This window comes from Mustela putorius, unplaced genomic scaffold (genome assembly GCF_011764305.1).
Source record: "Mustela putorius furo isolate JIRA1106 unplaced genomic scaffold, ASM1176430v1.1 tig00003972_pilon_pilon_pilon, whole genome shotgun sequence".
NCBI classification, from domain to species: Eukaryota; Metazoa; Chordata; class Mammalia; order Carnivora; family Mustelidae; genus Mustela; species Mustela putorius.
Window position 1 is genome coordinate 17,428,367 of NW_025422115.1, and position 14,616 is coordinate 17,442,982.

Sequence of the window (14,616 nt, forward strand, 5' to 3'; positions counted from 1 at the left end):
GGGGACTCCTCGGGCCCGCACAGGCAGCAGGGCAACGGTGGCGGCCGCTCGGCATCCTGGCAGTCACCAGCAAGTCAACGGCCTCATGCAATGCCAGGCTCCAGCTGTCAGCAGGCGCAGGAGGGATGCTGTAACTGAGCTCCGGGAAGGCTCACAAAGACTGGGGTTGACCCGGCAGGCCTGACCTGTCCTAGTGGGCTGGCCCTTGGTCTAGATGAGATGGGAAATCAGGAAGCCACCCCAGCAAGCCCTGAGAACAAACCTCTGCAGGGAGAGCCCAACAGAGACAGGGTCTCTGGAGGGTGTACCCAGCATCTCCCCACACCAGCTAAGGTGTGAGGAACTGTCCTTCTGCAGGATGGAGTCACCAGCATGGGGGTGGGGTGACAGCACTGTTCTAGAGACGCCTTAGTGAGCACGTCCTTGGTGCTGGAGAGGGGCACATGCTAGGGAGCAGTGACCAGCACTTCTCACTGGGACAGTGCGCCACAGACCCAAAGACCACCAGGACCCCCAAGGGTCTCGCGAGGAGGGGTTTTCCCTGAGCAGGGGAGTGGCCACCCGGGAGTGGCCACCCAGCGGGCGTGTGACCATGACCCACTTGGCCACAGCTAGCCAGCACAATGGTGCCAGGGAGCCTCAGCACCTTCTGCGCTGGGAGCAGGGAGAACTGCCAAGGACTAGGTGATGGCCTATTAAACTTGAGACCCCACACCCCCCGGCCCAAACACACAGCCAGGCCTCAGATCCAAAAACAACCCAAATGCTTTAATGTTTAATGGCCTGCCTCCTGGGCCCACAGCCTTCTTACAAACCTTAGCCAGGCCAAGGGCCCAGCTTGCCAGCCTCTGGCTCAGTTTAGTACTCTGCAAGGAGGTCACTCATAGCAGGTGTGACTGATGGGGCTCTGGCTTGGGGAATGCCAGGGTCCCCAGTCCGTATCTTCGGAGACCTCCCAGGATCCAGCTGTCATTCAGCCTGTCTTGTCTAGTCCCTGAGTCCCTGCAGCTGCTTGGCTTCTAGCAAACATACCACTTTCTCAGGAAGATGCACCAGGGGGGACAAGGCAGCTCAGGGAAGTCACTGGTGTCAATTCAGGACAGGCCTGGGGCCTCCCAGAGGTGAAAGCAGCAGGCCCAGAACAAGGATGCCAGCCCCAGGCTGTATCTGGGCACCCCCTGTAGTGAAGGAGGGAAGGGGCAGGCTTCCCAGAGAGCTTCCAGGCTGGGGGTGGGGGGGGTCAGGGCCCAACCCCAGACGTTAGGGCATAGCCCCAGGCTTTCCTGGGAAATGACTCTAGAAAGTGTTAAGTCATACACACTGTACACTGTACCACCCTAAATAACCAAGTCCTATGACACAAAAAGACTTTCTAGAAGGTTCTACTTGCCTTAGCCTCCTATTCTAGGCCCTGGCTGGGATCTAGGCCCCCGTCCTGGGGAGGGAGCAGAGAGCAAACCTTAATGGGTGTGTGTCAGGCATCACCCCCACAACAACCCTGTGAGGTAGGCTGCGTTGTCCTATCTTACAAACTGAGAACTGAGGGCTCAAGGGAGGAAGTGACTTGCCTGGTTACACAGCAAGAACACAGGAGCTAGGATTCAAGCCCAAGTCTGTTGAGCTCCAAAGCCCACACATTTTCTCTAAGAAGAAACAGGAAGTAGTCCTTTCTAATAATAAAGGCCCTCATGTAAAAAGTTCAGGGGCTCTCAGCCCACTGTGGGGTGGGGGGTGGGGGGCAGCAGAGCAGGAGAAGCTCCAATGGCATGTCCACTCCTGGCCCTGGGCAGCTGGCCTTACAAAAAGGTTGGGGTCCAGAAAGTGACCCCCATACAGTAGCTGTCCAAACAGTCACCAAGGCTATAGGTGATGGCTTTGGCCACCCAGCACCTGTGGGTGGGGCACAGACCGGTCCGGCCCTGAGGCCTTGTGGCCCCAAGTGGGGAGTGCTAGGCCACTGAGCCAAGCGGTTTCCAGGAGGCTGCGGAAGCGGGCTCTTAGTGTGGGGCCGGGGGGTCTGGTGCTGGCAGCAGGGGTAGGGGAGGTACCATGGGACCCTTCCCCAGCGGTTGCCTCTGCTTTCTCCGGGCCAGGGGTTGGTGGCTTCCTCCCTGGCTTCCTGGCCTTGGGGACAGGTGACTTCCAGGCCAGGGCTAGGCTCTCCGGCTCATCTCTGGCCATGGTGGGTTCTGAGGAGGGCACAGATCCAGCCTCAGTGTCAAAGTTACCTGGAAAATGAACACACAGTCAGGCTGCAGACCCCAACACCCTCAGGTCCCACCTCCTGACCTCCAAAGCCACCTAGACCAGTGGTTCCACTCTGCCTCAGGCCTGGAGGGCCCCAGCAGGGTCACGGCCATCATGACTTCCCCACGTGTGCAGGAAGCCGAAAGGTATGCTTCTCCCCAGGTGACGCCAGGGCTCTATCAGATGACAGTACCGCTCAGGCAAAGAATCTGGTCCAAGAACCAAAGGAAAAGGGCCAACAAGACAGGAACCACTGGCCTGCAGAGGCTGGGAAATTGGGGCATGGAGAGAGGGCCCTGTTACACCTAAGAGTGGCATCCTTCTACCAGACCACCCCCAGGGCCCAGGAGTAGAGGAGGCAGCAGAGGGGGCAGGAGAGGGCTTCTGACCAAGAGCACACCTCATGGCAAGTGAGGCTGTCAGGGAGAACACAAAGGACACCCACAGAAGGGTGGACCTCCCCCCCAGGATCGGGGGAAGACTCACAGTTCAGGGGCCAAATTTGGCCCCTCCCTGGGGCGCCAAATCCAGCCAGCAGCAGGAATAACCTGGGTCCCAGTCAGTTCTGCACTAGGCCCCAGACTCTTCCAAGCTTGGGCAGGGCAGGAGGGGACTGTGGAGTGCCCAGCAGGCAGCCTGGAAAATACGGCCCTGTCCTCTCTGGGCTTGACAGTCCAACTGTCCAGGGAGAAGACTGGGTTGGAGCCTCTGAGCCACACATGATACCCCTCACTCCACTCCACCCCACCCCCCGGTTCAACACTCCCGTGTACGTTCTCTTTGCACCTGTTTGGGCAAATGCTCCAACTTAAGTGCTCAGGAGTCAGCAATGCTTGTCACCTAGACCCCAAGTTCCACATGTATGCCTCACTGCCTCGGGCGCCTTCCCCACCCTGATGTGGAGCCAGGACAAGGTAAGGGCCCAGGGCAAGGCTGCCAGGTGGTGAAGGGACGAGAAACCATTCCCGTGGAGACAGAGACACAGAGGCTTGGTGGCAGGATGGCGGAGCAGCGAGGGAAGGCTATAAAGCAAGTCACAGGCCTCAGGCCTCCATGTGCCAGGTGTACTGATGCACAAAAGGCCATGATGAGCACACCTGGCACCATCACCAAAGTCCCAGCAGGAGTGAGTGTACACAGCACGCAGCAGCTGCCCAGAGCAGGGCCAAGCGACCTAAGCTCATGATGCTCCAGGACAGAAAAAGAGCAAGCTGGAGAGCAATATGCACAAGACGTCATTTAGTAGGGGAAAAGCAAACCAGAAACATCGCTCCCACTTACGGGGGCGCTTCTGTGACTATAAATAGTGGGACAACTGAAACACGGCACATTCAAAAGGCAACCGTGTTTGGAGGGAGAAGGGGACCCCTGCCTACTGTCAGGAATCAGGTACCATTTACTGAGGGGGAGAAGGTGGGGTGGGGGGCAAAGGATTTAGGGGAAAGCTTAGGAGTGTGGGTCTGGGAGGAGTTAAGGGTCGGAGAGATACTGAGTGGAAAAGGCCAGCATGCACTTAGTAATTCAGGGCTCAAGCTCAGAAGAAGGGAAGCTGGGTGGGACACAGACACAGGAGGAAGAGACCTCAGATAGAGAACAGGGCCTCATCAGAGCCCTAGAACCCAAAGGAGAAGTCTATACTGAGGTGGGAGAAGGCCCAGCAGAAGAGGGAAGCTGGAAAGCCGCAGCATCGGAGAAAGTTAAGAGACATTTCCACAGGGACAGAGCAGCAGGCCTGCTCAGAGGCTTACAGAAGAGGCCATGAAGGTCCTGGTGGTACCGGGGTGAGGAGGGATGGGGGGTGAGAGTGGGGGTGGGAGTCCACAGGGCCGCCGGAGGATGGCCAGGCCCCTCCCCAGCACCAGTTCTTGGGCTCCCCTGCCCTGAGTCCCAGGCAGTCCCTTGGCCCAGCTGTGACCACTCAGACAGCCCACACACCTGTCACTCGTTCACACAGCTCCGGTGGCTACTGGGGCCGCCCCATGCTCACCCAGCTGGCGGCGGACACAGTCCCGCCACTGCAGGCCCAGCAGGTCGGGGTAGATGTCGGGCAGCTGGCGCAGTGCCAGCAGCTTGAGCATGCGAGAGGTGCAGCCGTGCAGGGCCCGCTCACGCAGCGCGCGCTCCTCAGACAGCGTGGTGGGTCGCAGCTCCACGCGGTGCTCTTGCAGCACATGGTCCACGGAGGCAGGCGGCAGCCGGGGGAAGAGGCGCTCCTTCACCAGGTGGATGGGCACAAAGATGGCGCCAGCGCGCACCACGTGGGGGAAGGGGCACCGCTGCGTGCACACGAAGCTCTGCAGCTGCGACAGCAGCTTGCCCAGCAGCCCCTGCACAGCCTGGCAGTCCTGCCACGCCCCCCGGCCCCAGGGCCCCGCGGTCTCCAGCCACTCCCGCAGCTTCTCAGGTGGAGAGTGTGCCACTGAGCCCGAGATGGCTTCGCACAAGGATGCGTGCAGGCCCGTGAAGCGTTGCTCTGGAGAGTCTGCTGGGGCTGGGGGAGAGCCTGAAGTCGGGGTCGGGGCCAGGGTCCGGGCAGGCAAGGGGGCCAGCGCGGGAGTGGGGGCCGCGGCCATAGCGGGAGGACTGGGCAGCGCCACGTTGAAGCAGGCCACTGGCAAGGGCTGCGTGAGAATCTGGAGACCAAGGGGCACGCTCGTGGGGGTGGGTACAGCTTGGGCCGGCGCGGGGGCTGGGGTGGGCGCCGATGGGGCCACAGCTGCTGGCAGAGGTGCTGGCCGGAGGATCTTGAATTTTCGGAACATGAAGGCCACGGAGCTGTGGAAGTTGGTCCTTGGGGTGGTGGCCTCGGTGGCTGCCGGCACCCCGGGCAGCCCTGGTGCTTCCGTGACTATCTTTTCCAGCTCTGGCAGATCTGAGACTGTGTTCCCCACACCTGGCACATCCAGGGCTGCCGTGGGCCTGGCACGCACCTCAGGACTAGGAACCCGGACAGGAGCTTCTGCCGAGGGCTTCTTCACACTTAAGTCCAGGGCCACCTCCTCTCTAAGTGAGCAGGGAGCCTTTGAAGGGGCCTCCTGGGCAGGCAGGGTCCCCCCACAGTCTTTGGCAGGGCTCTCACTGGGGGCTGGGGCTGGGTCAGGCTCAGGCGAGTCCTCGGGAGCCTGCACATCCAGATAGTCACGGTAGGGGGCCAAGCTGAAGACATTGTCAATAATTGGCATCGGTGGAGAGCCGGGCGACAGTGCACCCTTGTTCTGCAGCAGAGACTGGCGCTCCTGGGCGCATGGTGGGAGCGCCGGAGGGGTGCGTGGAACCGGGCTATCCCCAATGACAATGGGTGCCCCAGGGTGCTCATCGAGCTGGGGCTGGAGCTGCTCTTTCCTGCAGCTGGACAGCCACACCTTCTCTGCTTCCTGGATTGGCTTCTCCGCAGGCCTTGCGGGCTCTGAGCAGGGCTGGCTCGCAGGCAGGGACTGGCATGCTCGCTGGAAGGCACTGGGCTGCACACTGGAAGGCACAGCCTGTACACTGTTTTGGGAAGGTGGCGTCCCTCCAAGCCCTGGGGATGCTCCATAGAGAGAGAGGTCATCCCGGGCATAAGGAAAGCCCAGTGTCTGGGGGGCAAAGTCCATTGGGCACCGGGGAGCAAGAGGTGGGTCCAGCTTGAGGCCTGGTGAGGGTGCGGGAAGTGGGGCAGAGGAATAGGAAAAGGTGTCCAGGCCCACTGGGGCCATATAGGGTGCCTGGGCAGCCTGCTGCCTCAGGTAAGGGCTGCTCAGCCCACTAGCTGGGTACCCAGCCCCCTTGTGGGCTCCCACAGGCTGTAGGGGAAGCACTGAGCTGTAGCTCCCCTGCTTCTCTGGGTGGCGACAGGCTGGTGGGCAAGGCAGGGCCTGTGGAGGGTGAGGGAGCGGGTAGTGGGTAGGCACTGTATCCTGGCAGGCTGGCCCCAGGGGTTGGGCCAGCTGGGTCCATGGATTGGGAGGTCCATCAGACAATGCCTGCTTGGGGTCCCCAGGGTAAGGACCTGCATATTTGGAGGCCAGCAAGCCTGTGCTGTGGATGGTCTGATACTTCTCCAGAAATGCCTGGCACGGGGAGAAGTTCACTGAGTTCTTGCCAGATCCTCCAGCTGGCACACCACGCAAGAAGGTGCCATCTACGGACTGGCCCTTGCCAGGAGTTGGGGTCAGAGAACAAGACGGGTCAGCCGGGGGTAAGAGGGGTCCGGTCACCATCGTCCAGTCAACATCCAGTGGCCTCTTCGCTGCCCCATCCCCCAGGCAAGCTGAGAGCCCGTAACACAGAGGGCTGCGGTAGACAGGTTTGGGTGCTGCCAACGGTGGGCCTGGGTAGGAATGAGATTGGGGACCAAAGGGCAGGAGCTCAACAGGGCCAGGTTCCTGCACCTTCTCAGAGCTTTCTGCTGCTGGGCGGTAGAGTAGGCAACTGGTCAACAGGCTGTCTGTCCGAAGAGGGGGTCCTGCCATGCTGGTGGGGTACAAGGGTGGATATGGGGTCCAAGATGCCAACCGCTCAGACCCTGCCTTGGGAGCACTCCCCATAGGGCAGGAGAAGTAGGCACCCTTGTAGCTGCAGGGGTCCTGGTTACCAACAGAAGAGGATAGGCTGTGCCCAGGTCCAGAGTCTGCCTCTAGGCGGGGCAGCTTGCCATATATCACAGGCCCTAGGGTCCCCAGGGGCCGCTTCTCCGCCATCACTGTGAAGGCTTCAAGCCCTCAGGGGCCCCAGCTACTCAACTGCTGACCTGGGAGAGAGAGAAAGGTAGGGGCTGTTAGAACAGGCTACAGGCAAGCGAGGGCTGCTGCTCTCACTGGCTCATCGCCGCACCTCAGAACCTGGCACTTAGCAGATGCTCGATAAAGCCTATGAATGAATGAATGCGTGAGTCAGACAACACAGAGGTTTCCAACTCATTCCCCCTAGTCCCACTCCAGGAGCCCCTTCTGTTCAGCTTCTCCCCACGTGACTCTCCAGACTCCTTTCCTGCGGTTTCCAACTTTGCAGGCAGTCTGAAGATCCACTCGCTTGGCTACGCCTGTTCCCCCTACACCGATGAGGAGACCTATTCATCCCAGTCACTGATAAAGGAGATGGGACAAGAGGAAGGCTTCCTACCTCCCCCTACAGCTCTTACTCCCAATGCCACAGGGATCCCAAGATGCCCACTACAGCCAAGATGTGGAACTGGACATTGTCTATGCATTCAGGTTTCCCAAGACACTCTTTAGGTCTGTCTGACTGGCCAATCTTAGCAAAAATGTCAGAGCCGAGCCTTGAACCCAGGTCTCTAGGCCCAGAGCAATACAGATACCGGGCTCGTTTCCACAGGGTAGGGCTATACCCCAAGAGAAGCAGTGGGCAACATGGCTTCACACGGGCCTGCCCACCACCCCACAGGAGAGCCGAGGCTGTCCAGTAGATGGTGCTGTGGTACCAGCAGGAAGCTCCCAAAGTGTCCAGGAGGACAGCCTGTGTTCCATCCCAGCCCCTCAGCTGCCCTTGGCTATTCAAGGCATGCAAGGGCAGCAGCATGGCTCCAGGGACAAGAAGGTAGGGAGGTGGGAGAATGCAAATGTCCAGGGAGGGAGTCCCCAAGGACCACAGAGTGCTAGGGCTACTACCCCCACTGAAACACTGAATGCCAGAGCAAGACTAAGGCCCTGAAGCAAGGGAAAGCAAGGATTGGGACCCAGGCCCAGAGAAGTCAAGCCCGGGCTTTCTCAAGGCAGCAGGTACCCAATGACCCATGAAGGGTCATCTGAGGCCAGCCTTCTCAGGCCACATCATCCTGCCTCTACTTCCCCTAGCACCCTGTTCCCGAAACCCTCAGGTGGCTTAGAAAGGATGAATCAGCTCCCTCTTGCTATGATTAGGCCATGGGTCAGGTGCAAGCCATGACCAGCCCCTTCTTCCAGCCCTCTCCTCCCTTCTGGCTGGTGGCCAATGACAACCGCAGGCTCATAAGGAGACCAACACATCTTGTGGACAAGAAAAGCCAAGGGTAGTAGGAGGGCCAATGCCCACTCTCATCCCTGCCTAACCACACCACGGAAGCCAGGTGGGACTCTGAAAAAGTTGGCTCTTCTGGCCAGAATCCAACACCTTAGGCCAGCCTAGAGAAGGGGATGCTCCCTAGGAGAGACCAGAAGGGACATCAGGGTATGGTATTGATAGCAATGCTCTATGACAGAGATTTGCATCCCAGACGCAAAGCCCCATCCTGGGGCACAGCAACCTTGCAAGAAGGAGTTGTATGGTTTTGGGGGTGCTAAGTAAGTGTTCCCCCCCGCCTCCACCACGGGGAGCTCTGGATTAATTAAGTGCTGGCTCTGGTCTCACCTCCCCCACATGCCCCTAGGAGCCTGCTCCACACCCACCCCAGCCCCTGGAGTCTTTTTCCCCCCAGGCTCTGCCCATTGCGAGCCCTTTGCCCTGGAGACTTCCTGAGACAGCCTCCCCCTCCACCCTGGGACCCAGTCAATAGAGGTGAAGCCATGTGGGACCCTCAGAAGTCTCTGAGGGAGAGACAGAGCTCTAGGGAATCAGCAGAGAACTAGGAAGAGTATGGGGCTGACCTTACTACCTCCTGTCAGTAGAAAAAGCCCAGTGAACACTCCCTTGAGGGAGGCCCCTCCCCACTCAAGCCAGTAGCCAAAATGTAGGTGCCTCCTTCACACACACACACACACACACACACACACACACACACACACGGAGGAAGAGGCAAGCAATTGCTTAGGGAAGGGGGGACCCCAGGGAGCAGGGTCACATTGCCCTTTGGGCCACCAAGCTGTTTGCTGGCTGAGGGCTGGGAGGACCAACCTCCGCCAGGGCTCAGAGCAGGGTCCCGGAAAAGAGCCCACCACCACTGTGCCCTCCCTGCCCTAAGCATCAGGGGAAGCAAACAGCTTTTCCACCTCCTAGCGACTCTCCTTAAGGCCAGTGGATGTTGGGAGTTGGGAAAGACCAGGAAGAAGAGAGCCATCCTGCCAGGCTGGGGCCGGCCCCTAGAGCGCTGGATCAGGGCCCCTCCCGGGGTCCTCATACCTTCCCCAGTTGAGGCTCTGGGCCCTACAGAACCTGGCGCAGCCTAGGCTCCATTGGAGGGGGAAGGGTCGCAGGATAGGCCTCCACCACCTTTCTCCCACCCGCCCCGCCCATATCGGTGGTGCCTGGGGCCCTCAGCCAACCTGGCTTTGGGGCTGCCGCCGCGCCTGACCCCGCGCGCTTCCGGGTGTCCCCATGCTCTGTCCGTTGGCGCTGGGCGCACGTGCACCCCAGCAGGCTGATCCATAGGCCGCAGCCACGCATGCAACCCCGTGCCTGCAAGTACGTGCACGGCCCACATTTGCACACACGCCCCTCCAGAACTGCGTTCTCCCTCGCTCGGGCCCAGCACACGTGTGCACACAGCAAGGCCCGCGCACCCAGCCCCGAGGGCCGACACCCAAAGACTGGAGGGAAGACAGGAGCAGGGGGCGGCCTGGCCGCAGTGTCCGGGCAGACACCGCCTCGGGGCGATCCCGCCAGCCTGGGCTGCGGCCAGAGGGTGAGTCAAGCCGTAGCAAGGAAACCGCAGGGCCGTCCGGTCCCAGTAGGGCGCGTCCAGGGCCCCGCGGCGCCTCAGCGCCCGCCGCCGCCCCCCCAGGCCCAGCCCCCCACCGCCCCCTCATCTCCGCCCCGGCAGTCCACGTGAGCCGGGCCCCGCGGGAGGCCCGAGGGCTCAGCCCGATCTCCTTCTCGCTAGTCCCTCGCGGGATCCGGCGCCAAAGCCTAGCTAACGCTGCGGGGCGCTCCCAGGCCCCGGGGCCCTCGAAGTCCGGGGAAAGTCGGAGCAGCCGCGCGCCCCCTGCCCCGCAGCCCGCCAGCCCGGGGCCCGCCGCAGCCCAGAGCTGTAGCACCTCGGCCCAGGCCCGGCGCGCTCCATGCCCCGGCCGGCCGGTAGGGGCGCCCTGGGGCAGCGCCACCCGCCCCTTCTCCACGCGCCGCCCGCAAACTCGGCCCAACTTTCCGCGCCCGAGCGGGCGAGCTCCTACCTGCAGGGCGCCAGGCTTCTCGATGCTGCTGCCGTGGGCTGCGGCCGCATCCTCCGCCCTATGGAGGCGGCGGGTCCTTGTCGGGCCGGGCCCTGAGCGGGAAGTCCCGGAGAGCACCTAGGCCGGAGCCACCTTCCTCGCGGCCGTTCGCGCCGCCGCTGGGCGCCGTCTGCGGTCCCGGGCGGGGCGGGCTGGGGGCGGAGCGGGGGCGGGGCGGCCGGCGCGGTGTAGGCTGAGCCGGGCCGCGCCTCTGGGAGCCCGCGATCCCCTGGGCCCCGGGTGTGCGGAGGACCTGAGGCGGCCAAGTCTACAAGAACACGGCCGTGCGTGCTGCGCACCGTCTGTACCCACCGCATCCCTGAGCTGTGGCTCAGCGCGCCCAGCACACGCCTTCATTCACTCCGTTAGATCATTCATTCGTTGCCACTTTCTAGATACGTGGCCTCGTGCATGCCTCTTGACCTTGTTGGGCTTCAGTTTCCTTATTTTAGTAAAAGTGGAATTACATCGTAGTGGTAGTGGTGTGAAGGCTTGGAAGAGGTTGTATTAAGATATCTGGCACGCGGTAGGTGTTCTGGCTCCCTTGGCAGGTACTAGTTGCATTAGGGAGCTGGGGAAGGGCTCCTGAGTCTGTCCCGGCATCTCAGTGCGGCCCCGGAGGGCAAATTCCAGACAAATGTATCTCAGTCCCTGTTAGGGTACCACCTGTGTCTGAGGAAGGGGTGATTTCTCCATCACTATAGTATGCCAGGAATGGGGTCGGTAAGTGGCCTCAGTGGGTACCTTAACCTTTTTGGCAAACCTCCCTCACTAAGACAGGCCTGAACAGCCTGGGAGGTGGGATAGGGTGGAGTGTTCCCAACCAGGAATGGTATGCTGCAGGCTGTCTCCATCTGCCCAGACTCCTTGGGCCATCTAATTCTGGATGTGAAGGCCCTCGGTGCTGCTACCTTCTCTAAAGAAACCTGGTCCCTAGCAGTTCCTGGGCTGCTCAAGGACTAGGGACAGGTGTGTGCAGTGGAGGAGGAGGAAGACAGGTGGACATGCCAAGGGTCAGAGCAAGTTCATGGGGCAAAACCACCCAGTCTGATCCCAAAGGTCAGGGCTGCCTGAGTCAGAGGGCAGAGGAGGCTGGAGGCCTTAAGTTCAGAAAGTCAGACAGCAGCTGGAGCTGAGGAGGAGGGGCTGGACCCTGCAGGTAAGAAAAGGAAGAGGAAGTGGAGGTCACCTGGGGGGAGGGGAGAGAGTATCAGTTGAGAGCTGCGGGGTCCTGAGAGTCTGGAGTGATCTGAGGAGGAGAGACTCAGAGAGGGTTGGGGCTTTCCCAGGGTTACACAGCACGCTGGGATAAAAACTCAGATCTCCTGGCTCCCACATCTTCACATCAGGAAAGTACACCTGTGCGTGACAACTAGGGGTCATGCCCAAGGCTCAGATCACAGGCTATTTGTCCCTACTTTTGCTCCTCACCACTCTGCCCTCCCCCTCTCCATTCTTTAGCACAACACTCGTTGTCTCCCACCTTTGCCCACCTTTGAGCTGCTGCTGCTGCTGCTGCTGTGGGGCAGGGGTGAGGGGTTGTGGGAAGAGGGCAGTATTCTCAGTTCTTAGGGCCTAGGACTCTCAGGTTGTGTGCTCAGGTCACCTGGTGTTCTCTCCAGTCTCGCTGAGCCTGAATGGGACCCATCCAGGCCCACATAAACCTGGTGGAGACCCTAGGGGCCAGTTAAGAGTCTGCGGCCCCATTCTGAGTCTTGCCTTAACTTAGGGACACTTCACAAAGACAGTAGCCCCCTTAATCGGCGTCTTGCCCATTCCTTTTCGGCAGCACCTAAATAACTTGCACTATAATAGAAAGGAGAACTTGGGAGCCACTTTGTAACTTTCTGAGCCTCAGTTTCCTCATCTACAGAATGGGAACCACGAGGTGAGTGTTGCTCGTGGGAACTGGGTGGGAAATTACTTGCAAATGATAAAAAGCTCTGTAGGGTGTCAGCTGGGAGCTCCTGAGGGCTCTAACCTTGTCCTTTTCTTCTCTATCCCGAGGGTCATGTATGTGCAGAGCCTGTGAAGAAAAGTGGCTCTCTCAGGCATCTGTCGGATGGAGGAAGGTAATATTAGGCTGTGATCTTGGAGAGGAGAAATGGTATCGTGGCTGGAAGGGACAGTGTTAACAAAAGCAGAGAAGGGAGCAGTCTGTCCTTCTGTGGGCTTCCTGGGTGGGGTTAACAAAGAAAAGTCACATAGAAAAACCTGGAAGGGAGGTTTCACACACACACACACACACCCCGACACACCAAGCCTGCCCTCCTCCACCCCACCCCAGACACTGATTACCAACTGCCCCCCCCCACTCTCTGGGAAGCTGAGGTAAAAGGTCAGCCCCCCGAACCTCAGCTGGACCTACAGTTATTAATAATGTCGTTCTCTCTAATGAGGCCACACTTGCTATTTACAAAACTCTTTCCTTCCTCCCAGGAGCTTCTCACCCCAGAGGAGGGAGACGTGGCACTGGCAGCCACAGCATAGGCAGACAAACAGGGAAGCAAGGCCCCTCTCCTTGAGACACACAGCAATGCTCTCTCTGATCCTTCCGGACTCAGCGATATATATTGTGTCGTCCAGGGAGGCCCTCTGACTGCTGTTGCAACTCTCTGCCCTTTCTGTTTCCTCCTCCCTTCCGTGCTCCCACTCAGTAGAGGAACAGCTGTGTGGGTGGATGGGCTAGGCAAGTAGCTCCTACTTGGAGTGTGGCCCTGGGCTAGTCACTTAATTCTTAATTCTCACTTAATTCTTACACAATCATATGAGGTCAGGGTTTGACAAACAGGCCAACTGAGGTTTGACCTATTGAGCTGTGTGACCTTAAGGCAGCCCCTTAACCTCTCAGTTTGCTCATCAGTCCAACGGGCAGAATGAGAACTTATCTCAGGTCTCACGCAGATCCAATGAGTTCACAGCTTGCTTTGTAGTAAGACCTTAAGCGGTGGTAGCTCTAGAGGAAGTGGGGGGAGTAGGTCGCCCACAGAGCCAAGAAACAGAGGAGCTGAAACTCCCCACAAAGAGCTGTGTGATCCCGAACCATTCGGAGAGCTATCTCCAGAGGAAATCAGAGTCTCTCAGAGGGTGCTCCCCAAGTTTAGGAAAGGGAGATGGGCTTTCACTGGGCTCCTTTGCAGGACGATGCCTGCCAGCCTACTGGCCAGAGAGAAAAAGCCCAGACACAATAATTTGGGGACCTTAGTGCAGGGGAGTGAGGAGCCCTCTGATTAATGAATAGCCAGGGTAGATTAACCATCCTTCCCATCCTTGCTTCTGGTGCTGTTTCCAGTGCAGTTAAAGAAACAAATGTTTCCGGGTGGTGAGTGCTTGTGTAGGGGTGGGCTGCCCAAGAGAGGCCTGAGGACTAGGGTGCTAAGCCTTGAGTCAGGGTAGGGTCCCCCATTCTGGCTATGCCGGAGTGAGCAACGGGCTCTGTCTGGCTTAGTGCTGGAAGCAGTGGGAAACATTACCTTCCTACCTCCAGGGAGGTCGTTCTAATGCCCATATCTCATCCTGTAACCCATCCCCAAGCCCCACCCTCAGCTTGGTGGGGTGGCCTCCCAAGGCTCTCCAGTACCCTCAGGATCCAATTTCCCGGTCAGGTTTCTGCCTGCCTCCTGACTGGCTCTCTCCCGCCGCCTTCCACTCACCCCCCAGAGCCGGCCTGAGGTCCTCACTTGGGCATTACCTCTGTGCTCCTGATTATGCTCTCCTCGGCCAAGAGCACTGGCCTCTGCCGCGTATCCAGCTCTTTCTTTGCTAACCTGTCTTCAAGACAGCTCAGACCCACTCCTCCAGGAAAACTTCCGGAGATGTAGGCTGGGTTTGGTCACCTATTCTGGAGCCTTATAGCCTCCCAAACTCTCCTCTGCGTTAGCTCATCAGCCTGGCCACAGCTCCCTGTGCTAACGTGGCCGGGTCACAAGCCTGGGGACTGATGCCTTCCAGGGCCGGGCCTGGGCCCGCCTGAACACAGACACCTCAGGGCCCAGCACAGGGTGGAGTTGGGCCACGGTGAGGGAGTGAAGGATTAATGGCAAAAAGGAGGACTCGGCTGGTCTGAAGAGCAGAAAGAAGGGCAGAAAAATCTGCCTTGGCCCAGAGATGAGAGCCTGAGGAAAGCCTCTATAGCCAAAAGTTCCCCTAAAGCCCCTGCACCGCCCCGCCCCAGCCTCTCAGGACCCGTGACACCAATCCTCTGCCCTGCCCGCGCCCATTCCAACATAGAAACACCGAGGCCCTGAGAGGGGTAGCCACGTGCCTAGGGGCTGGAGCAGGCATGCCTTGAACCCAGGTCTCCCAAAGA

General features: G+C 59.6%; 1 protein-coding gene across 4 annotated transcripts; it reads right to left on the reverse strand.

Moving 5' to 3' along the window:
• Nucleotides 1-747: 747 nt before the first annotated feature.
• On the reverse strand, nt 748-10,478 carry CUNH15orf39 (chromosome unknown C15orf39 homolog). 4 transcript variants are annotated; one of them, XR_006603869.1, is made up of 4 exons: nt 10,269-10,478; nt 4,235-6,976; nt 2,734-2,925; nt 2,092-2,228 (listed from the first exon to the last, which is right to left on the reverse strand). XR_006603869.1 is itself a non-coding variant. In XM_045070518.1 (3 exons), exons 2-3 carry the CDS (start codon nt 6,924-6,926, stop codon nt 1,861-1,863), a joined length of 3,060 nt encoding a protein of 1,019 aa, XP_044926453.1. In that variant the 5' UTR covers nt 6,927-6,976; nt 10,269-10,476; the 3' UTR covers nt 748-1,860. The 4 variants fall into 4 exon arrangements, 3 of the variants coding, with proteins under 3 accessions (XP_044926453.1, XP_044926454.1, XP_044926455.1); XM_045070518.1 differs by lacking the exon at nt 2,734-2,925 and having other exon boundaries at nt 748-2,228; nt 10,269-10,476; XM_045070519.1 differs by having other exon boundaries at nt 2,087-2,925.
• Between the last annotated feature and the right edge of the window lie 4,138 nt (nt 10,479-14,616).

Excerpts from the sequence above, each read along its gene's own strand:
- CUNH15orf39 (XM_045070518.1), bottom strand. The coding sequence starts at position 6,926 with ATGGCGGAGAAGCGGCCCCTGGGGACCCTAGGGCCTGTGATATATGGC. Across the intron at positions 2,229-4,234 it reads CTGTGTCCGCCGCCAGCTGG|GTAACTTTGACACTGAGGCT; the intron begins GTGAGCATGGGG and ends TTCATTTTCCAG.